Below are 23,384 nucleotides of genomic sequence, written 5' to 3' on the forward strand. Positions count from 1 at the left end.
AACGATGAATACGATTTTTTAGATTAAATTTTATAATCTGTAAGGTGACAAAATACTACACAGAAAGAGGTACCAGGCTGAATGATGTGTGGAGGCCAGGAAAAGGGGGAGGAGAACCCTCTATTCTCCTGGCTCAGGATGGGGAGAGGGGAGAGGAGCCGAGGCGGAGGAGGCCGTGGCGTCGGGGGACCCGGGAGAGATTTTCCGCAGAACCTGACGGAAGAGTATTCTGGCTTATGCGGAGGCAGGTGAAGAGCAGAAAGGGGTCTAGACAGACGGCCGTTGAAAACGCGGCAGGTGGGGGCTATTCTGCAGCCGAAGCGAGAAGATGCTCCGGCGGGCGGCTCCCGGGGCCCGGGCAGGGGGCGGTCACCGGCGGCCGACCAGTGCGCCCCCAAAATGGCCTCCTGATGCCCCTCGCCGCCCCGCCCCCCGCGCCCCCTCGCCGCGCGCCGCCGCCCGCCGGCCCACGTGACCCCGCCAGCCCCTCCCGCCCACCCCGGCTGGCGACCCGGGTCTGGGTCCCCGCGGCGGAGGCCCCGCCCCTCGCGGGAAACGGACCAACCGGAGGAAGGGTAAGGCGGGGCGGGCGGTGACGGCCAATGGAGGTGGAGCCCTGGAGGGGAGTAACAGGTTGGTGGGAGGGGGAAAAGAAGGAGGGAGCACCGCGGGACGGAGGGGGAGGGCCCGGGAGCCGAGCGTGCAGCTCTACCCGAGCCCGAGCCCGAGCCCGAGCCCGCGAGCGCCGAGCCCGGCTGGGGTGAGTGAGGGGACAAGGGCACCTGAGAGGCAGGCGAGCCCTCAGGTGTGTCCCTGAGGGGCTGGGGTCCAGGCGATCAGAGATACCCAGGGCACAGGTGCTGAGTTGGCGAGAGGAGGAGGGAAGGTCAAGGGATGATGGGAATACTGATTAAGAATCGGCTCCTACTCGAAGGTGCCAGAGGCAGGTGCCTGGGAAGGTGCCAGGTGAGGGGCACTTGAGGCGAAGGTTATTCCCAGGGCATGAAAGCGTTTCAGGGCCAGGATATCTCTGGAGGTCAGACGTCAGTCCGCGGGGCAGAATTTCTCCCAGAGACCGAAACGGTGAGGGGAAGGAGTTAGCTTCAGTTGGGCAAAGGGAACTGCTGCCTGAGGCTGAGAGACGCAAGGGAGAGGGCGTGGAAAGGTGCTGTGTCCCTGAGCTTCTTTCCCCCGACTCCCACTCGGAGCTGGCGCTGATACCTCCCTTCTGGCTTTGAGATGGCTCTGAGGGGTGGGATCCTCCCGTAACCATTCACTTACAGGGCAAGACAGTTGCAAATAGTAGACACTGAGAGGAAGAACAAGAAGGCACCCCTATCTCTTTGCTTAGGTGTGAGACTAAGGCTTTCAGTCTTTGTCCTCCTTTGGTTTCATGCCAGGGAGAATTTTTCCTTCTTCCGCAAGAGACTGCTCTGCAGGAGAGGGATTTGAGTAAGCACAGATCCCTAGGCCTACAAAATAGGTAGAAAGACTTCTTTAATGAAGTCTCTTTCTGGGGGCTGATGTCAAACCCTCCCACTAAGCACACATACTTCCGTGGTTCTAGATAGGGGCTGTTGGGTGAGGTTTGGAAGCCTAACCAATTTCCTTGATGCATCTCAGAAATTCCCCATTAGTCCCTGAAACCCCACCAGGCATCCCTGACAGCTGGACCTTGATGGCTGTCAGACTGGTAGTAGGCACTGGTGCAGGAAATAGACCGGACTCCTCAGGAGACCACAGGACTAGGGGATTTATCACCTCCAAGTCTCCAGGCTGCATGAGAGGTGCACATCAGGGCCCAGGCAGAACTTCTGAGGCAGATTTCCTTGCCTTAGGCAGGTGAGGGAACCAGAGCCAGCCTTAGCTTGGCCCCTTTGATGCCCTGCCGGAGGAGAGTTGTTGTAATTGGGAAACAATTAGCAACCGCTATGTTGACGACAGGCTGCCTACACATGTCTCTGCACCTCTTTTTTCATCCTGGATATTTGGGAATGGGGGGCTGGCTCTAGGGGACTGCTAATCCAGAGATTTGCCTGACCTTAAAGGATTCTGGCTTCCTAGAACCCTTCCTGCTTTCTCCAGGCTGACCTGCATGCCGTCACCGCTGTGGGAAGTGAGGAGGGGGTAAGGCTGCTGCTTCCCTTCATGCCAGGGAGGGGAGAGCTGAGGGCCAGGGAGGTGGCCCAGGCCAGTGTGGGATCTGGAACGCAACCTCGGGAACTTGAGAGGGAGGGGCAGAGGGAGACAAAGTCTTCCTGTCACACGCTAGCTTGTCACTCAACAGGTTCACTGTGTATCTGCTCCTCCTGCCTGCTCCCTCCCCACCTTCTGCCTCTTCCTTCAAAGCCTTGGCCTTGGCATCTAGGCTGGACAGACTCCCTGCCCATGGTTTTGCCCCTCTGCCTCCTCTGTGGTGTGGAATTTCTCTGGTCCGCTTAACAAGCTGCCAGTGGAGTCTCCCTGGCCCTCCCCTTCCCCATGCCTCTCAAACCAGTCCAGCCAGTTTGCAGGGGCCCAGTTCCTCATTGTGTTTTTTACCCCACTGGCCAAGCAGCTTGAGCCTGGCGCTCAGGTTTGACTTTTTCAGTGGACTGAGCCAGGAGTACACTTGGGGGGTTCTCTTTGGATCCTCGGGCAACCTTCTTATCTCGCTAACTCTTTATGAGACAATAGGAGCAGAAAGATCAGGGTCACTGAGCTGTCTTTTTCTGTTTTGACCATTTGCTTTCCTTGTCACCTCTGAGGGGAGTCTAATCTCTGTACCTCTAGTTCACGCATTTTGTGCATCTGCCAGTTCCATAGCATCTAGCATGTCGCCGGGCCCTCTGTAACCAGTTCTTCCTGGGCACACCCGAAACCACCCCACCCCCACTTCCTGCCAGGAGTCCAGGGACCCTGTCACTCCTAGTTGGAAGCCAGATGCTTACGGCTGGGCCAGAGGTGATGGAACTGGGGCAGGGCAGGCTAATGAGTAACTCAGGAAGAAGTGGCTGTCTGATACAGGTGCATGTCCCCCCCCCCTCCTTGCAGGCAGGAATTGCAGAAGCAGACAGATGAAGCTGAATTAACTGGCCTAGTCTCTTCCCAGAGTACAGTTGGTGAGGAGCGCTCTGGGCACATGCCAGCGGTGGGAAAAGCAGGGCCAGGCATCTGGTGAGAGAAAGGCGCTAGGCTCCCTGTTGCCTGGCACTAGATCACTGTTTACCTGCTCTGGGGCTTACGCAAGGCCTCGGAGCTGCCCTGCACCCCTGGCCCCGCCCCACTGGCCTCTGTAACTGAAGGCGGGTAGGTTTCGGGTTTTCCATGTTGAATCATTTAGAGCCCTGCTTTCTGACCCACCCCAAAGATCCCTTCAGCCCGCCTGGCCCCTGACCCACGTGTCCTGGGACTGAAGAGGGTTGAGATAAGGGAGTCACTGGGACCTGGGGGTAGACTTGATGCCACCTCTGAGTAACTTGGAGCTCTTGGGCAGGCAAGGGGCTGTGTACTCTGCAGGGACTAGGCTCGGAACTCCTTGACCTGGATCTGGAAGATCCGTAGATGTACCGGCAGGGTAGAGCTGCATCGTGAATAAACCATGTGACTTCTGAGAGCTGGCAGTCAAGGCACATCTGGTTCCAAAATTATGACTGAATAGAGCAGGGAGTCCAGGCCAGGAAGAGGTCCTGTTTCCAGGACAAACAAGAAATGGCTGTGAGGGATCCTTGGGCAAATCTCCCCACTGCTGTGCGAGTCTGCCTTGGTTCAGGGTACAACCTTTAAAAAATATATATTGACATCTACCATCTGCCAGGCCCTGGGGACACAGGAGTCAGCTGAGAGCAATGTTTTTTTTCCCTCCAGGAGCTTATAATCTAGTGGAAGAGACAGACAGGAACCCATCATCACTCTGATAATTATATAAAAATAAACTGAGGCAGACTCACTGAAGGACAGTTGTAGAGCACACAGTGTGACTCTGCTCTAGTTTGTCGGAGGGGGTGGTTGGGGAAGGCCTCTGAGGAAGTGACATCCTTCTGGGAAGGAGGTGAAGCCAAGAAGGTCCTGTTGGAAGGAGTAGCATATGTGCAGGGTGACATCTGTTGTCAGCTTCTTGACAGGCATGTGCTGCTAGGTGTCTTCATGTTTAATATCATCATTTCCCCCTCTTTTTATTGAAGTAGAACCTAAGTAAATAAAGCACAGACATCTTCAGTGTGTAACTTGATAAATTTTTACAGGTGTATACATCCACATAATTGTTATTGTCTAATTCTCACAAGTAATTACCTCGTGAGGTATTATCATTATACCCATTTTATAGATGAGGAAACTGAGGCTCAGAAAAGTGTGATTTGCCGAAGGTTATATACATCAAGTGAAGAGCAGAAGCTGGGATTCCAAGCTAAATCCTGACTCTAGTGCCCTTTCTACTGGATGAGTGGTTTGGAGAGCTTATCTCTTTGCCTTCTAGTTTTCTTTCTGGTCCTATTTCTTACTTGAATTCCAACACAGGGCCCTGCCAACTAAATAATATCCTACTGTTTGGGGTATCTGAGAATTTGGTTGAAGTCCTCTCCAGTGTCTGAACAGAGGAAGGACAGGGGTCCTCAGGTTCATGGTTGGGCTTTAGGGACCTCTTGAGATTCTGTGGTCAAAGTTTGGGTGGGCTGTCTCCTGGGGGAAAGGGTGCATTGCTTTCAACAAACAGGTGAAGAAGGATTGTTGATAAGGGGCTCCCCACTCCCTGCTTCTTTCTCTGGAGGGGAAGGGCTGGGAGTGCTAGGAATGCTCTTCTTCCAAGCCCTTTCTCACCTGGAGCCCTGCCTCGCCCTTCCTCCCCCTGGGTTCCTGGGCTTCCCAGCACTTCTCTAATCCCAGAAGGGGGCCTTGCCAAGTTTCCTTGGCCCAGAGCTCCATGGGGAGGTTGAGCTGGGCCTGTTGTGTTTGTATCTCTGTCTGGCACATCAGAGGCTCCTCCTCCAGTTTGGTGCTAGGCCCTGGTGGAGGTTAGCAGAAGGGGTGGGGACGCTGAGTTTTTATCTGCTTGGAGGAGAACCTCTCCTCCCCAAGTTCCTGGAGCCAGAGCATACCTGGAATACATTCCATTAGCTGACTCTGAGCTTGAGCACTGTGGTCCCTGGGAGCTGGCCTGGGAGTGGTCTTGGCTCTGGCCCTCAGATGGGACATTGTCCTAGGCCCCTTGGTTTGGAACTCTTCATTGTTATTTAAATCTTTTTCTGAATAGGCAATACAGCTCCATGGTTCCAAATTCAAAAGGGACAAAAAGATCCACAGTAGAAAGCGGTCATTCTCCCATCCCTGTCCCCAGCCCTCAGTTCCCCCAATGCAGAGGCATCAGTGCTATCGGTTTGAGTATCCTCCCAGAAATGGGATGACATACCTTGGGGTCTTCTGTATTTGAGATGAGCTCTGGGAGTGGAGGCCCCCTGTTCTCCACTGGGTTGCAGGTGTCTGCAGGCAGGGCTTTCATTCTGCCTTCACTGGAAGTGGGGGAGGCACATGGTGGTGGCATATGTGTATGTGTGAAAATCAAGAAAAATCTTTAAACTCTTGACAAAGCCAAGCTCCCTGGGCCTGTATTAGAGGAAGTGGATTCTTTTGGGTCAGTGGGTCTCAAAATGTGGATTCTGGACCAGCAGTATTGGCATTACTTGGGAACTTGTTAGAAATGTAAATCCTCAGTTGGGGCCTACCTACTGTACCTGGTACTCTGGGGGTAGGGTCCAGCAGTCTGTGCTTTCATAGATCCTGCAGGTGTGAGAACTATTATTTTGTGTAGAAGGAATTGACAGAGCAATCAGCCTCATGAAAGCTGGGCAAGTACAGATTTCTGGGTTTCTACTTCTAGTCTCTCAGCTTAAACTCTTTCTTCATCTTCTAGGACCCCTCCTGCCCATGGAGCAGGCATCCACCATGGCTGAGCCCCGGGGCCCTGTTGACCATGGAGTCCAGATACGCTTCATCACAGAGTCAGCGGGTGACGCAGAGATGGGCACTCTTCGCCGTGGTGGGCGACGCCCAGCTAAGGATGCAAGAGCCAATACCTACGGGGTTGCCGTGCGCGTGCAGGGCATTGCCGGGCAGCCCTTTGTGGTGCTTAACAGTGGAGATAAAGGTGGTGACTCCTTTGGGGTCCAGATCAAGGGGCCCAATAACCGAGGGGCCCCAGGATCTCTGAGCTCCGACTCAGAACTCATCGAGAACCCCTACTCTCAGGCCAAGGAGTTTGCTGCCCCCTCACAGGACAGCACGTCTGATGAGGAGCGCGGGGCCCACTGGGATGGAAGGCTGCTCCGCTCCCAGTCCCAGGCCTCACTGGCATGCCCTCCAGCCATGAGTCCCGGCAACAGGAGCACCAGCCTGCTGGAGCTGGCCCCCCAAGGAGCGCCCCCGGGTAGCACCATTGACACTGCCCCTCTGTCCTCAGTGGACTCGCTCATCAACAAGTTTGACAGTCACCACGGGGGCCAGGCCCGGGGCCGGACTGGCCGCCGCATGCGGATGCTGCCCCCTGAGCAGCGCAAGCGGAGCCAGAGCCTGGACACCCGGCTCCCGAGGGACACCCTTGAGGAGCGGGAGCGCCGGTCCCCCAACCACTGGACCCCCAGCACAACGCGTGACCAGCACGTGGGCAGCTCGAAACAGTCGGCCCAGAGGCAGAGCCCTCTCGGTGGCTTTAACCGTTCCCGTCAGACCCAGGACTGGGTCCTTCAGAGCTTTGAGGAGCCACAGGGGAGAGCACAGGACCCTGCCATGCTACAGGTCAGACCCCAGCCCTCTGTGGCTTCCAATCCCTGGCCCCTTCTCATCAGCCCTGACCCACCAGCCCAGGGGCCCCATGCTGATTCAAATGACCCAAGGCAGAAAGTCTCTGTTCTTTGTCCTCTGCTTTATATCCATTTAATAGATGGTATTCATGTGTTCAAGATATTCCATGGGCAAAATTCTAAAGGAAATGGGATTAACTACGGAACCAGCATTCCCAAGCGTGGAGAGTTGCTTGTCATTGTCCTGCTCTTACCTGGGCCGCAGTCCCCAGCATCTGGGTGTGCAGCCTGTGTGAGGCGGGCTGGGAGGCTATGAACAGCAACCTGGTGCTCTTGCCAAAGCTCCCACCTTCTGTCTCCCACTCAGGAATGCAAGTAAGCAGGGGAGTGGCTTTAGTCTGGACAAAGCTAAGCCCGTTCTAAAAGTAAATCATTTACGAATTCTAGTACATTAACTGCCACTGGGGACCAATAGCTTGTGACACAGCTCACAGCTGGTTGGGATCTGTTTGTTGAGGAACATATAGTTTGCTGCAGGTGAGAGGTGTGTCCTGCTAGGACCCCTTCCAGGCCTGTGGCTCAGGCCTCCGAGGTGTCACCACTTCAGGCTCGTTCATCATGCTTGAAGGGCCTCGTCTCCCAACTGCCACTTCTAGCCCATCTGAAACCCACACACGCTCTGGCTTAATCTTCTCAATCTTCCTATTTTGGGGGGGTTTACTTTTTTGTAGTTCAAATCAACTCCAGACCTTCTCCGAGACCAGCAGGAGGCAGCCCCCCCAGGCAGTGTGGACCACGTGAAGGCCACCATCTATGGCATCCTGAGAGAGGGGTGAGTGGGAACCCTCCCAACAGCAGAGTCACGCCCCTCACTTCTTTTCCTTCTACTTTTGTTCCCCATCTTCCCTGCTCTTAACCCTTCCTTCCCTCATCTCTGCCACCTCTTTCCTCCCCTAACCCTTGTGTCTGTCCTTTTATCCTCTAGAAGCTCAGAAAGTGAAATGTCTGTGAGGAGGAAGGTCAGTTTGGTGCTGGAGCAGATACAGCCTCTGGTGGTGAGTGGCCTCCTCATGGTGGGAGCAGGGGTCAGGGTTAGGGCTTTGTGGGCCTTGGGATCTGGACATGGACTCACTTCCTTCCTCCGGTGTCACTGGCAGATGGCATCTCCTGGTTCTGCCAAGGCCTTGGCAGGGCAGGGCGAACTCACCCAAAAAGTGGAGGAGCTCCAGAAAAAGCTGGATGAAGAGGTGAAGGTGAGGAGAGATTAGAGGTGCAGGAGGGATGAAGGACCACAGGGGCAGAGAACCTTGACCTGGCTGGCTCTTCCAAGCGATGGAATGAACACTGTGTCTCCTGTAAGACAAGAGAGAAGAGAATGTGCTAGTCCCAGCCAGGACTTCTGGAGTTCTCTGGAGCTTAGAGAGGAAGAGTTCGTTCACTGGGGTCCACCTGCTTTTCATTCCATTTCCTTGGGAAGTTCCTGTCCTGGCTCTGCCACTTACTGGCTGTATAAACCTTGAGCAAATTACTTACCTCCATTCTTTTCATTAGCATAATGATGATGGCAATAATAGTAGATGTCATTTATTGAGTTTAATTTTTGTAGTAGATACTATCCTGAGTAATATGGAATAATTAGAGCAAGCCTATAAAGTAGGCATCCAGGACCCTTGTATGATGACAGAATTGAAGATCAGAGAGGTTAAGTGAATTGCTCAAGATGGTCAGTTGCAGATGAGGAATTTTAAAATTCAGATCAGTCTTATGCTCAAACCTATGTACTCCTTTTTAAAAATACTGCTTCTGGTGGGTAGGGTGTAGCTCAGTGGTAGAGTGTGTGCTTAGCACCCACAAAGTTCTGGCTTCAATCCCCAGTACCTCCATTAAAAAAAAAAGTTAAATAAATAAATAAATAAATAAAAACCTAATTATCTCCTCCCCACCAAGAAAAAACAAAACAAAACAGAAATACTGCTTCTACCTCTCACAGTATTGCCTTGTATGTTGTTGGTGCTCAGTAACTGTTACTCAGTAACTGTTGGATTGTAACTCCCCTAATTTCCTGAAAAACAATGTAGTGGTTAAAGGGTGGGCCATGGAGTCAAACTGAGTTCAAATCCTGGTACCTTTACTTATTGGCTATGTAACCAACGTTGGGCAAGTTCTTTAAATGTCCTAAGCCTCTGTTTCCTTAACTGTAAAGCGGAGAATAATAATTGTTCCATGTAGTTATCGATTGCTGTCTAACAAATTCCCTCAAAACAAGCATCACATGGTATCCGAGGGTCCAGGATTGGGAAGCCACTTAACTGGGTAGATCTGGCCCGGAGTCTGTGATGAGGTTCCAGTCAAGGTATTGGCTGGGGCTGTAGTCATTAGAAGACTTGCCTGGAGTTGGAGGATTTACTTCTAAAATGGCTTACTCTCTGGTTGTTGGTTGGAGGCCTCGGTTCCTTGCTATGGGGACCTCTTCATAGGGCTACTTGAGTGTCCTCACAGTATGGCAGCTACCTTCCCCTAGAGTGAGTGCCCCCAGGGAGCAGGTAAGGAGGAAGCTGCAGGGCCTTTTTATAACCTATTCTCAGAAGCTACACATCACTTCCCCCTTTTTCTATTTGTTAGAAGAAAGTCCCTAAGTCCAGCCTATGTTCAAGGGGAGAAGCACCCTCTAGAAAGGAATGTCAAAGAATCTGTGGATGTATTTTAAACCATTACAAGTAGCAAGTCTTGTTATGAGCATTAAGTGCAGATGCTATTCATAAGGTCCCTAGTTCAGTGCCTGCCATAGAGTGTCAACAGATGCTAGACATTTCCGTCATTCCTGGTCCTTCTGAGAGGTTTCCCTGCTCTCCACCTGCTTTACTCTCCTTTGCTTTTCCAGAAGCGGCAGAAGCTAGAGCCGTCCCGGCTTGGGCTGGAGCGGCAGCTGGAGGAGAAGGCAGAAGAGTGCAGCCGACTGCAGGAGCTGCTGGAGAGGAGGAAGGGGGAGGCCCAGCAGAGCACCAAGGAGTGAGTGCAGCTAATGGTGCACGTAGGGCTGCCTGGGGGCCTCGGCCAGAGTTAGCAGCTCCCCCAGGCCTGAGGGAGACATGGAAATCTCCAGAAGCTGAAAGGAACAGACAGAGATGGTTTAAAGATAGGACCTTCCTCTTTACCTTCTCTGCCAGTAATGGTAATAGTGCACGAGTTGGGCTGCCTGGGTATGCGTCTGTGCATCAGATTCTTAATCTATAAAGTGGGGTTAATAAGAGTACCTACCTCACAGGATTGCTGTGAGGATTCAGTCATTGGTTTAGCGGAAGTTTTTGCCATGGATACTGTGTGGTAGGCACTGATCTGGATTCCTGGGGTCCAGCAGTGACCCAGACAGGTGAAGAGCCCTGTTCTCTAAAAACATAGTTTCCGGGGAGGGGGAACAGACAGTCAACAATAAACATACCGTGTAAGTAAATGTGTAACATGTGAGAAGGTGATAACTAAAAAAGTGACAGCAGATCAGGAGGGGCTGGGTTATGGGGGAGCAGGCTGTAATATTAAATAAAGTAGTCAGGGGAGGCCTCCTTAAGATTTGAATGGAGACTTGAAGGAGGATGAAAGGAATTCGTATAAGTGAAGTGTCTAGAAAGCTGCCTGGCACACATGTGCGACGATGCTATCTCTGATGGACTGTTAGGCTCCAGAATGTGAAGCTCCTCCTGGACCAGGGTGAAAGGGTCCGGCACGGGCTGGAGACCCAGGTGATGGAGCTGCAGGACAAGCTGAAACAGGCCCAGGGTCCTGAGCCTGCTAAGGAGGTGCTAATGAAGGTAAGGAGTAGGGGTGGATACCCCAGCCTCTGCTCCCTTTTGGCTAGAACATACTCAAGTCTGCTCATCTACAGTTTCCCCAAAGTATGGGGAGGAGGTAGCTGATTACAAGTATCCCTCACTGTGCTTTCAGGCAGACTCAATGGCGGGGTGGGGCTTCAGCCCAGAATGGTGGGTTTCCTTTACCCTACTAGGCATCACAGAGGGCAGAGAGCTGCTGGTACCATCCCTGGTACCATGCTTAACAGATAGGAGGTGCTCGATAAATATTTTTTGAGTTACTGAATGAATGAATTATTGGACAGGTGGGTCCTAATGTGATCACCTCTGTTCTTCCACCTTCACTTTCCCAGGACCTGTTACAGACCCGGGAGCTTCTGGAAGAGGTCTTAGAGGCGAAACAGAGGATAGAGGAACAGCTGCGGCTGCGGGAGCGGGAGCTGACAGCCCTGAAGGGTGCCCTGAAGGAGGAGGTGGCCTCCCGTGACCAGGAGGTGGAGCACGTCCGGCAGCAGTACCAGCGGGACGCGGAGCAGCTTCGCCGGAGCATGCAGGATGCCACCCAGGCACGTGACAGGAGCAGGGCCGGGTGCAGCGGACGCCCCGGGGAAGGGGGCTGCCTTGAGGTCTTGGTATTTTGGACTTTTTGTGGTCGTAACTGGAACTCCCCCTAAAAGACACATGTGAGAGGTAATGAAAACCCTGGTCAGGAAACCTACACGGACAGAGGGAAGGAGTGTATGCCAGAAGTCCCATGACGGTGTGTGACTGAAGTCCCCTGGGGAGATAACTGGGGGAGGCTTTCCGAGGGTGCAGGGGGCAGACTGTGTCTTGGGGAGAGAGCCTTCTGTTAGCAGTGACACCCCTGGGTGTCAGGGTGTGCAGTGGGCATGGCGCCTCTGGGCCGCAGCCTCCCCCTCTACACACTCACACTTCGGTTTGGAGTGAGCTCCTCCCTCTGAGCCTCCTGGCCCCCGACTCTCCCCTTCCCTAGGACCACGCGGCATTGGAGGCTGAGAGGCAGAAGATGTCAGCCCTGGTGCGGGGGCTACAGAGGGAGCTGGAGGAGACCTCAGAGGAGACAGGGCATTGGCAGAACATGTTTCAGAAGAACAAGGAGGAGCTTAGAGCCACCAAGCAGGAGTAAGGACGTCGCTCCCCCACAGGATACTCATCCATGATTCTGATATCCCACCTCCTTTCTGCCCATGCTGTGCTCTTTACTCTCCCATTACTCAGATGGCCCTTGTCCAGTCCAGCTTCCTCTCTCCTGACGGTGGGTGCCCAGTGTATTGGCCTCCAGGGAGGTAGTTTTCATCGCCTGCTAACCTCTCCCAGGCAGGTGGCCTCACCCTGTTCACTTTCCCTTTTATTTCACCTTGCTGGGCTCAGACTCCTGCAGCTGCGGATGGAGAAGGAGGAGATGGAAGAGGAACTTGGTGAGAAGATAGAGGTCTTGCAGAGGGAATTAGGGCAGGCCCGAGCTGGTGCTGGAGATACTCGCCAGGTGGAAGAGCTCAGGAAGGTACTTGGGAGTTGGTCGGGGCAGAAGGTTGGGGTGATGGGCACCTGCCTCACCTGTCCATGAGGGCCCCCACACCAGTGTGGGTGTCTGCCGTGTGCTTGAGTTTCAGGCTTCCTCCTGCCTGCTCAGCCTTATCTCTCACCAGCACACGCTCCAGCAGGACTGGTCTCATTGAGTACTGAAGTTTCTGATGGAAAGGGCTCTCAGTGGCCAGGTTGGGTTATAGCCAGAGGCTCCTGGCTGCCTCCCAAGAGACCTCATGGGTAGCAGCATTGAGGTAGATTTGTGAAACTCCAGGGTCATTTTTGCAAGCTTGGAAACCTAATTTGGTCAGCGTGGCGAGAGTTGCTCTGTTTTTCAGAGGGGACTCATTAACTATGCTTGTGAAACAAACATTTACAGTTAGAATGCCAGTTTATTCACTTAACAATGAGAAGTGTTGTCCCATGGACTGGTGAACGCTTGCACTGGCATGGGCAGCTGACCCACAGGGGAAGCCAAATTGAAACTGAAGGCTGCTTAGAGAGCGTAGAATCTAGACAAAGGGAGTTAAATGTTTTATCATGCATGGGTATTTTATAAGTGACGAGGTCATAAAGTTGAAGTGGGCACCCAAATAATTTCTTCACATTCCTGGTTAGTTAGAAGGACAAGAAAGCAACACATTATTTTGGATGATTCGAAAATTAGAAAAAAAAGCAATAAAAAAAAAGAAAATTAGAAAATATTTTCATCACTTGTAAGGAACTGGCATTTACAGCCTCCTGAGAACCCTTCCAGGGCTGCATTTCTTTGGTTCACTGTGCTGGACAGTAGGTGCTCACTGAACAAGTGTTAATTAATCAGTGCTTGTTAGTCATGCTTTTACTATCAGACTACCAAGTTATAATCAAGGTAATCATACTTTTAAATGAGTAAAGGAATATAGCTCTAAATGATGATTTTCCAGTAAAATAAAAGCCTGAGCTTACACAAAATATTTGGTGTAGCAAGACATAATAATGGTTAACCAAACATACTTTTGTGGTTGTGAAATCAAAAATACTCTTAGTTTTAAATATACTGTTATTAGGTTAACAAATATCAAGGATAGTCTGAAGTCTGTCCTTGTTAGAATGTTAGCTGGCGTAGTGAACTTGGACATTCCCAGGATAATCTCAGTTGATTTATTATACTGGATAAAGCTAAAAAGCTAAAATAACTGTTGTTTCATTTATCTCACATATTAAGTGTACTTTATTAAGTATTTAATTGATAAACAAAATATACATCAGGAAAATAGACTAACCCTGTCCACCGTAGACCATACAAAGGGCTATTTTTCTTTTTCTTTGTAGTTAGTTTGTTAGTGTCTTACATCAGAGACTCACTATATACATATAACCTTTCAGCCTAGTTATGATCCTTTCTGAATTTCAGAAGGAGCTAATAGATAAAGAATTAGAACCAGAACTCATATTTTAATTTTTTTTTCCAAAAGAAATCAGTGGCACCAGTATCTATTGTGTCACATATTTTGGTTTTCACCTTTTTTTTTAAATAGCCAGTCCTGTTTTATCCATACTCTCATCTGTTCTCACTCCATGTAATTTTTTAAAATGGAGATTTAGTTCACATACCATAAAATTCACCTTTTTAAAGTATACAATTTAGTGGTTTTTAGTATGTTCATAGAGTTGTACAACCATCACCACTATCTAAATACAGAACATTTTCGTCACCCCAAAAAAGAGCCCCATATCCATTAGCAGTCACTCTGCCCATCCCTGGCAACTACTAATCTACTTTCTTTCTCTATGGGTTTGCCTGTTCAGCACATTTCGTATAATTGAACTTCTATAATATGTGGCCTTTTGTGTCTGGCTTCTTTCACCTAGCATATTGTTTTTGAATGTTTATCCATGTTGTAGCGAGTATCAGTACTTCATTACTTTTTATGGTCGAATAATAGTCCACTATGTGGATATACCACATTTTATTTATTTGTTCATCAACTGATGGCCATTTCCATCATTTCTATATTTAGCTATCATGGATAATGCTGCTATGAACATTCATTTACAAGTTTTTTTGTGGACATACATATGTTTATAAAATTCTCTTGTGTATACCTCAAAGTGGAATTGCTGGGTCATATGGTAACTTTATGGGTAACTCTTGAGACACTGCCAAATTATTTTCCAAAGTGGCCATACCATTTCACATTCTTCCCAGCAGTGTATGAGGGTTTCCGTTTCTCCACATTCTGGTATCCCAGGCTGGCTCTCTCTGCCCTGTCACCACTTCCCTTCCTTTCTAGGAGCTGCGCCGGACACAGGAGGAACTTAAGGAGCTGCGGACAGAGCAGCAGAGCCAGGAGGTGGCTGGGAGGCACCGGGAGCGGGAATTGGAGAAGCAGCTGAAGGTCGAGGCTGAACGAGGCCAGGGGCTGGAACAGCAGAACCTCCAGCTACAAAAGACCCTCCAGCAACTGAGACAAGACTGTGAAGAGGCTTCCAAGGCAAGGGGAGTGGGCACAGGGCTTAGGAGGTGGAGGCTGAGGGGTCTGGAGGGCTAAGGAGCCAGAGGGCATGGAAAATTACCTATCGTGGGTATGTATAGACCAGATCCATGGTCTCAGGTGTGTGGTTAAAAGTAGGCAGGATGGGGCAAGGGGAGGCCTGGCTGTACGTGGTGACACCCACTGCATCTCTGTACGGGTGGGAGTCTCAGGGAGGCCTCTGGCTGGTGGCACTACCCCTCTTCATGTCCGGGTTCTTGTGGGCTCTCTTTGGAGTGGCTTTCCTGGGAGTGGTCAGTGACCTGGAGCCCTGGGGTCTGAGCCGCCTCTCCCTGAACCGGCCTCAGGCTCAGATGGCAGCAGAGGCAGAAGCAGCGGTGCTGGCGCAGCGTCGGGCAGCAGTGGAAACGACACTTCGGGAGACCCAGGAGGAAAATGACGAATTCCGACGGCGCATCCTGGGTCTGGAGCAGCAGCTGAAGGAGGCCCGCGGCTTGGCGGAGGGTGGGGAAGTGGCGGAGGCACGGCTTCGGGACAAGGTGCAGCGGCTAGAGGTCAGTGCTTCTGCCGACATCGATGGCTTCCTCCTGGCCCTCTGTCCTCTCATCCTTGACTAAATACCCGGCCATCACTTTTATTTTGCCGGTCGTGTGCGTCTGTTTGCCTCCGCAGCCTTCTGTTAACCTTGGGTTTATTTCCTGGACTGCGTTGATTTGAAGGTCTCATCCTTTGCACTGGTGTTTTTGTCTGGCTCCCACTCTGCATGTTCTCCGTTCTTAGCTGGTTCCTCTGAGCCTGTTTTCATTGCCCACCTTTTTCAGAAATATCTCTTCCTCCTCCCTCCCACCTACTCACCTCCAAATGACTTGAGCCCAAGCTTTGCCCCATCTCAGTCCCTCATCTTCCCCACTCCCAGGCAGAGAAGCAGCGGCTAGAGGAGGCCCTGAACGCCGCTCAGGAGGAGGAGGGCAGCCTGGCAGCAGCCAAGCGGGCACTGGAGGCACGGCTGGAGGAGGCCCAGCGGGGGCTGGCCCGCCTGGGGCAGGAGCAGCAGGCGCTGAACCGGGCCCTGGAGGAGGAGGGGAAGCAGCGGGAGGCCCTCCGGCGCAGCAAGGCTGAGCTGGAGGAGCAGAAGCGCTTGCTGGACAGGACTGTGGACCGGCTGAACAAGGAGGTGGGGCACGGGGTGGCCAGGCCTCAGAAGGAGACCCCGCTCATACACAAGCCTGCCTGGGGGACGGGGTGGGAGAGGGGTCACAATGTGTGGTGTTTGCGTTCCTCAAGTTCACTGTCGGGGAGGCCAAGGCCAGATCTTCAGAGTGGCATCTTTCCTACTTCCTGTCGGTGTTCTTGTCCGCCGCCCATATCATCCCAGTTCTTTATGGTCTTGATCCTTGGGGACTGTCTCCTGGAGTTCCTCTGAGAAGTCTACGTGACCCAAACATAAGACTTTTCACTGGTAGAATTTTATATTTGGGGGAAGAAAAAAGGCCTATAATCCCTCCTTAGATGTCTTTAAAACCTAAAAACAGGAATTTTCATTGGTAGAATTTTATATTTGGGGGAGGAGAAAGGAAGAGAAGGAAATAAATTGCCTTTTTCCGGGTAAGGTTCTCCTCTTAATCTCTTACTTTATAAAACTGGAGGAAACATCTAATATAGTTCATCAGTTCTAAAATGCACATGGTATCATCTCTGAACTTCATGTGTGTCTTATAATTGATGGTATGTTATAGTTCAATCGGCAGATTTTTCTTTTAGTAGTACATCTTATAATAATCACCGGCATCTTGGATTTGCTGAAATATGATCAGTATGACCTTAAAGTTTGCTTTGTATCAGGAACTGTTGTAAGTACTTTACATAATTAATGAACACAATTCTCACAACAACCTTGTGATGTAGGTGCTATTATTATCCTGTTTTACAGATGGGGAAGTGAGACTCAGAGAGGATAAGTAACTTGCCTATGGTCACATAGCTAGTAAGTGGTAGAGTCAGGATTTGAACCCAGGAAATCTATGTATTACTAGGGACCCAGCCATACTAGGGACCTGGGGCCAGAAAAGAACAAGAGATGGCTACCTTGGCAGAAGGGAGGCTCTGGGAGTCTGGAGAGCCTGGGCACGGAGAAGGGACCAGGCATCTGTTGAGGAGAGGCAGTGCTGAAAAAGCGCTTTTCTTGGTGTCTCAGCTGGAGCAGATTGGGGACGACTCTAAGCAAGCCCTGCAGCAGCTCCACGCCCAGCTGGAGGATTACAAGGAAAAGGCCCGGCGGGAGGTGGCAGATGCCCAGCGTCAGGCCAAGGAATGGGCCAGTGAGGCAGAGAAGACCTCTGGGGGGCTGAGCCGGCTTCAGGATGAGGTAGGAGCCTAAATGGTAGGAGGGTGGGAACCCTCCCAAAGTCCTTGGTTTGAAGGTCTTTGCCTCGTAACTAAACCTGTGACCGAGGGATCCTGGAACCCAGGTGTAGGTCTGACCATTTAGGTGGGGGAGGGTGGGGGGAGTCGTCTACCCTAGGTGCAGACGGTAGGGGATGCATTGTAGAGCAGTGATTTTCAAACTCTGCTGCACATTAGGGCCACCTGTGAAGGTTTTAAAAAATCTCAATACTCAAGACGCATCCTGTACCACTTAACTCATATTCTCTGAGGCTGGGATCCAGGACCATCAGTCTAACAACTCCTCAGGTGATTTAAACTTGTGTAGAGAATCTCAAGACAATATAGAAAATGGACTAAAAGTCCCGCGCTCTGGCAATTCTAAAAGGATGTCAGTGTTGAATTATTTCCGCCCGCAGGGCTGGACTGCTCCCACCCCTCAACCCCCACCTTACCTTATCTGAGCTGTTGCATTTTTCCCTTCTGACCAGACTCAGAGGCTGCGGCAGGCCCTGCAGGCATCCCAGGCTGACCGGGACACGGCCAGGCTGGACAAAGAGCTGCTGGCCCAGCGACTGCAGGGGCTGGAGCAAGAGGCGGAGAACAAAAAACGCTCCCAGGATGACAGGAGCCGGCAACTCAAGAATCTTGAGGTGAGGACACAGGATGGGATGGGGAAAGGGGGGGAGGGCCTGGATCCTGGCCCAGACGGGACCTCTGTGGGGAAAAGAGCCAGGACACCCCAAGCCTCTTTCTATACTAGGCTTGGAAAACTGGCTGTGGGGTTTTTGTCTGACTGCAGTATTTTCAACAACTTTGAATTAATTGCTGCTGTTTAGAAATTTATACATGTCACATAAAGTTTTGGATTTATGGCTTCATTTATTCATTTGAAATATATAGTAACACGGGGCTTTGTGTCCTGAGTTGTCTGCATGGCGGCTGCTGGCTGGAGCTGAGCAGTGGCTTCTCCCCTTTAGAATCAACAGTGATCTTCGGTTTTGCTATATTTATGTTGACAATAACAACAACACAACAATGATAGCTGCAGTAGTGGCAAACTCTTACATATTGTGCTGTGTGCCGCGTACTTGAGACTCATTTAATCCTCAGAGTAACCCTGTGGGGTAGGTAGTCTTGTTTTCTCCATTTTACAAACGAGGAAAACTGAGACACAGAGAGGCCAAGCAACTTGTCTGTGGCTCCTCTGCTAGGAAATGGCGATCTGATTTTCAAATCCAGGCAGTCTGGCCCTGTAGCCCACACTCTTAGCCTCTACATGGTTCTGCCTGGCTCGAGTTTGCTTCCTGCCTGTACCCTGATGCTTCAGTTTCTGACTCTCCATCTTAGCCTTTGCTTGGGTACTTGGGTTTCCCTCTATTTTCCCATTAGGGAAATAGGGCTGCTCCAGTGAGAAGTAGTTTCTGGGCTTTGTTATCCTGCCAAGGGACCAAGACCAGAATGGGCCCACCCTTTCCCCTTGACGCCTCACTTGGTCAGCAGAGGGCGCCAGCTCCCTGGTGGCTCTGGGCTGCGTCAGGGACCAGCAGGTTCTGGGATATGAGAGAAAGAAAAGTCTGGAGGCTGGGGTTTGAGAGGGTCCTGGTCAGAGTCTGGCTTTCTGGTGTCTAGCATTTGGGGCAGAATTAACCTGTTGTCCCTCTGCCACAGGAAAAAGTCTCAAGGCTGGAGGTGGAGTTAGATGAGGAGAGGAGCACTGTGGAGCTGCTGACGGAACGAATGAATCGTGGCCGGGACCAGGTAGCTCCTTCCTTACCCCTCGCCTATGTCTACCCCTGACTACAGAACCCCCTAGCCCTTTCAAAAATAATCCTGCTCTCCCATCTTTCATACCTGGCGAGTTCTGGCTGCAGAACCGGTGCATGGCTGGCTCCACTGCAGGTTTTCATCTGCCTTGGGAAGGGTTACAGGGTTTCCTTGGGTGGAAAGAAGCCAGGAATTTGAGTGGAGGAAGGAATCCTGGTGGCCTGGGCTACTGACCCGAGTCTGGGCTGCTTCCATTCAGAAGGGATGCTAGTTCCTGGTGAGACTGAGGAGGCCCTGCTTAAATTCTGTGGCTCCTCACTTAGGCTGTGATTTCGTAGTTGCGTGGGCATTTGGGGGATTCCGAGAGCGCTTTCCAGTTACTCTTCCCCACTTGGTTCAGCTTGCTGGTTCATCACTGGTCCTCCCCACGTCTGGTTCCTCTCGCCCGCCCCCACTAGGTGGACCAGCTGAGGACAGAGCTCATGCAGGAGAGGTCTGCTCGGCAGGACCTGGAGTGTGACAAAATCTCCTTAGAAAGACAGGTAAGGGGAGGAGTGGGGAGTCTTGGGGATGGACCCCAGGAGGCGGGTAGAATGACCATGGAAGCCATCGGAGGTGGAGTGCTAACCAATGAGGCTTCCTTTCCCTCTCAGAACAAGGACTTGAAAAGCCGGTTGGCCAGCTCAGAAGGCTTCCAGAAACCCAGCGCCAGCCTCTGTCAGCTTGAGTCCCAGAATCGGGAGTTGCAGGAGCGGCTGCAGGCTGAAGAGAGGTGACTCCAGCCCAACCTCCCTCTGGTCTCCCTCCATCTTCTGCCTCAGACATGGCCAACGAGGCTTGACTTTTCCAGAGACCTCTTCTCTTGATACAGAGAAGAGGGAGTTGGAGAAATTCTGAAATGTGAATGACCCCTGTCTTCCCGGTTCTTTGGCTCTGTTCTGGATCCTCCCGAGTCCTCTTGGAGGCAGTAGGGGGCCAAGCAGAGGTCCCTTTAGAAATGGCAACAGCTGTAGACATCCCCCTACCCTACCCTTTTAGGGAGAAGACAGCCCTGCAGTCCACCAACCGAAAGCTGGAGCGGAGAGTTAAAGAGCTGTCCATCCAGATCGACGATGAGCGGCAGCACGTCAATGACCAGAAAGACCAGGTACCAAGTGACCACGTGGCAAATGTGAACTATGCATTTGCTTGAAGGCCAGGGGAGGCCCCATCTCACAAGTCTTCTAAACTTAGACTTTCCTTCTATAAAGACAGAAAGGCTAGGGTGAAAGGCCTGGATTAGAGCAGCCATGCTAAGCACATGTATTGAGTGCTTATGATATGCTAGGCTCTCTTTCCAAGAGATGTATTAACTTATTGAATCCCCAAGACAAACCTATGAGGCTAGGGAGCTTGCCTATGGTCACATTTTTCTAGGGGCACCTATCCCTTGTCAAGATTGCTACAGGGGAGAAGGTCCCAGGCCATGGTTGCAGCAGCTCCTTTTCTAATGTGGGAACTTGGTATCCTGTCTAGCTAAGCCTGAGGGTGAAGGCTTTGAAGCGGCAGGTGGATGAAGCAGAGGAGGAAATTGAGCGACTGGACGGCCTGAGGAAGAAGGCCCAGCGCGAGCTGGAGGAGCAGCATGAGGTCAATGAACAGCTCCAGGCCCGGATCAAAGCCCTGGAGAAGGACTCCTGGTATGGGCTGCCCTGCTGCCCCCTGCTCCATCGGGATGGTAGAGCGAGAAGGGAATGGGCTCTCCTGAGCTGGGTAGGGGGAGGCTTTCTAAGATGAGACTTTGCAATTACTCATTCCTGGCTGAAAGCCAGTTTGATGATCTTTTAGCATTTCAGCCCCCATCCCGTGCCCAATCTCTCCAAATCTTTGGTTAGTGGGGGAGTCTTGTGAGTAGCTTTAGGCCTTAGAAAACTGAGAGTTCCCTTAGTATGGAAAGGGAGGCTGTTTAAATCTTTCTGTCTCCTTCCCTTACCAGTATTCCTCTTTTTGACTTAGGCGTAAAGCTTCCCGCTCAGCTGCTGAGTCAACTCTGCAACATGAAGGGCTGAGCTCAGATGAGGAATTTGATGGTGTCTACGATCCTTCCTCCATCGCATCTCTGCTTACGGAGAGCAACCTGCAGACCAGCTCTTGTTAGCTCGTGGTCCACGAGGGCTCAGAAACCACTCTTGAGGCCTATCCTGGCCAGCCCTGCCCTGCCCTGCCTAGCCTCGGATTCCTCATTCCTGTGGGGGACTCAGTCATTGAGACCTAAGAGAGGGAAGGTTGTGAGTGATGGTGATAAACGCTAAGCTGGTGGACAGACTTCCCCTTTCCTCTGGAGGAATGGGCATTTTAGGCCAACCGAGCCCTCTCCTTAAGTGCCGACTCCTCCCTCTTCTCCCTCATAGCAGCAAGTTGGTCAGCATATGGCTGAGGGGGGTTAAGCAGGATAGGAAGGAATAAAAATTGCCATGTATATAAAGCTTTATTTCTTTAGCCCTTAACCCCAGGCTCAGGGAAATACCCTATGTGATTCTGCTCCCTTGACTCCAGCTCATTTTCCTCCCATTCTGGAGCAGGGGAAGGGCGACGTTATGGGTAATGGACATGCTGGCGTGGCTCTACCCACTTCTCAGATGCTCTTCTTTCCACAGTCATGGGGCCCTTGTAGTAGTCCCCACCTGTCTACATTCCTGTATTTTTTGTCTTCCCCAGGCCAGGATCCAAGGGACCCTGTCTCCTCCCCTTCCTATCTTCACCATCTCTACATTCCTTCTTTCTTCTCAGTGCCTTAGCCAGGGCGAGGAGGTAAGGATGCTCTTCTTGCCTTTTATACCTGCACAATAATACCTCTCCAAGGACTACCCTTTCCCCAGCCATGGCCCTCAGCTTTCCCTGCTGCCCCAGTGGGTGGTCAAGAGAGCTTCTCTGCCTATGAGCCCTTGTGAGAGGGACTTTGGTAGGGCAGTGATAGGGTGCTGGGGCCTGGTTCTGCTCAGGGTTTCCATCCTTCCTCCTCTTTCTCTGTGACTATGGATGTGTTTATAGGGTGGTTGCACCAGGGAACCCTGAGAACTGTCTACACAAGTTCGAAAAGCAAATATTTTGGTCTCTGTGGCCTTACTTGTGGCTTCTCTGACAAGATGTGTGCAGCCTCAGTAGGGAACTGAGGGAACCTCAGTTATCTCAGGAGCTTGGACCTGATACAGAGCTTCCTGACCCAGAGGGGCTAGAGGCTGACTCGTGGTAGAAATGGGAAGAGGCAGTGGAGGACTTATTCCTCTTTGGGGATTTGGGGAGAGCCAAGTTCTGGTGGGGAGGAGGTAAGGGAGATGATTCACCTCTCTTATTTCCTAAGCAGGCTCTGTAAGGAGCCTAGAGGAGCGAGAAGCCTGTTCTCACCAATGACCTGTAATATCATGATTAAAAAAAAAAATCCTCTATTCTGCAAATCATATATTCTCTCCCAATCCAACCCAGCATTGAATTTATTTTAAATTAAATATTAAAATTATATATCTATACTGAAATCCTTGGCTTGTCTTCTCATTCTTTTCCCTGACTTATTTGGAAGTCTAAATTTTATGAAGAAACCATTTCACTGTACACCTTACGGGCTGAAGCTGGGGGTTGGCTCACCTCCCTTTTTAGAGGCCTTTTATGATAGCTCAGATGGAACCTAGGGAAGTTCCATTTCTCTGCTGAACAAACTTCTGGAAATAACAAGGCCAATAAATGCCTTCTTTGAGGGTTAGATGAGACAGATCAGAATTGGGTTTTATTCCCTTGGGGCATTAGGGTATCCGCAGCATTCACCTCCCAGGCACAAAGATACCCATCCATTCCTACCCGGCATGGGACCCAGTCCCCACATGGGAGGTAGGGAAGTTTCTGTGATCCCTGCCCTTGTGTTGCCTCGAAGAGGGAGCTAGCTGTTTACCAGATCCTATTGCCAGATTCAGGGGTTCTGCCCGCTCAACAGGGGGTCAGACCTCCTCCTGTCTGATATCCATGTGGACCACAGCCCAGTGGAGGGGCTATCTGCGGAGAGCAAACTGTGCTGCAAGAGGCTCCAAGGCCATGCTTAACCATGCTAGGCCCTTAAGATGCTAACCTGGGCTAGGGGAGCAAATGCTTTTGGAGAAGTTGACGTTCATCCTTTCTCAAGGATGCAAATTCCTTTTAAGGCAATGTGTCCCGCCTCTCCCATCCATGTAAGGACAGCTTTGGTGTAACAGCTTCTGCAAAACAAGCCCCACCCAGAGTCAAGCTGGCTTTGACTTTGGCCTGGGCTTCCTGCCAGGGAAGCGCACTTGCCAGACTGGCTTAGGCCAGTCTGAATGAGCTGGCCCTGGATCTATATGGTAGAGGAAAGGTTTGCTCAGCTCCACAAAGCCTACAGGCTGGCCTATATATAGGGAGAGGAGAATGTATGGAAGCTTTTTCCAACGCCTCATCCTCCAGGGGCTGGCACGGTGCTTCTTTCTTACGAACACTGGTCTTGGAGTTGAAAGGAGAGGGCAGACTAATGTTTGAGGTACAATCATTTAACTAGGCAAAACTTCACTTAAGCGGTTAAGTAGCTTCCAAGCCCCACCTTTAGGTAAATCTGACCGAAAGCAGATGGGCGTGATCTGAAGCTATCAGGC

General features: G+C 51.3%; 1 protein-coding gene and 1 long non-coding RNA gene across 2 annotated transcripts; one reads left to right on the plus strand and one right to left on the minus strand.

The window, feature by feature from the left end:
• Positions 1–669: 669 nt before the first annotated feature.
• CGN (cingulin) lies at positions 670–22,265 on the plus strand. The gene is made up of 21 exons (XM_031436415.2): positions 670–760; positions 5,888–6,768; positions 7,505–7,605; positions 7,759–7,828; positions 7,931–8,026; positions 9,655–9,782; positions 10,447–10,579; positions 10,933–11,145; positions 11,574–11,722; positions 11,972–12,104; positions 14,404–14,604; positions 14,952–15,158; positions 15,521–15,778; positions 16,799–16,969; positions 17,478–17,639; positions 18,658–18,747; positions 19,212–19,295; positions 19,407–19,525; positions 19,792–19,900; positions 20,269–20,432; positions 20,749–22,265. The coding sequence occupies exons 2-21, from the start codon at positions 5,902–5,904 to the stop codon at positions 20,888–20,890; spliced, it is 3,597 nt and encodes a 1,198-aa protein (XP_031292275.1). The 5' UTR covers positions 670–760; positions 5,888–5,901; the 3' UTR covers positions 20,891–22,265.
• Positions 3,912–7,132, minus strand: LOC135318967 (uncharacterized). The gene is made up of 3 exons (XR_010377452.1): positions 7,028–7,132; positions 5,387–5,486; positions 3,912–4,169 (listed from the first exon to the last, which is right to left on the minus strand). It is a non-coding gene; the product is annotated as an uncharacterized LOC135318967 (long non-coding RNA).
• Positions 22,266–23,384: the final 1,119 nt, after the last annotated feature.

Source organism: Camelus dromedarius, chromosome 23, assembly GCF_036321535.1.
Source record: "Camelus dromedarius isolate mCamDro1 chromosome 23, mCamDro1.pat, whole genome shotgun sequence".
NCBI lineage: Eukaryota > Metazoa > Chordata > Mammalia > Artiodactyla > Camelidae > Camelus > Camelus dromedarius.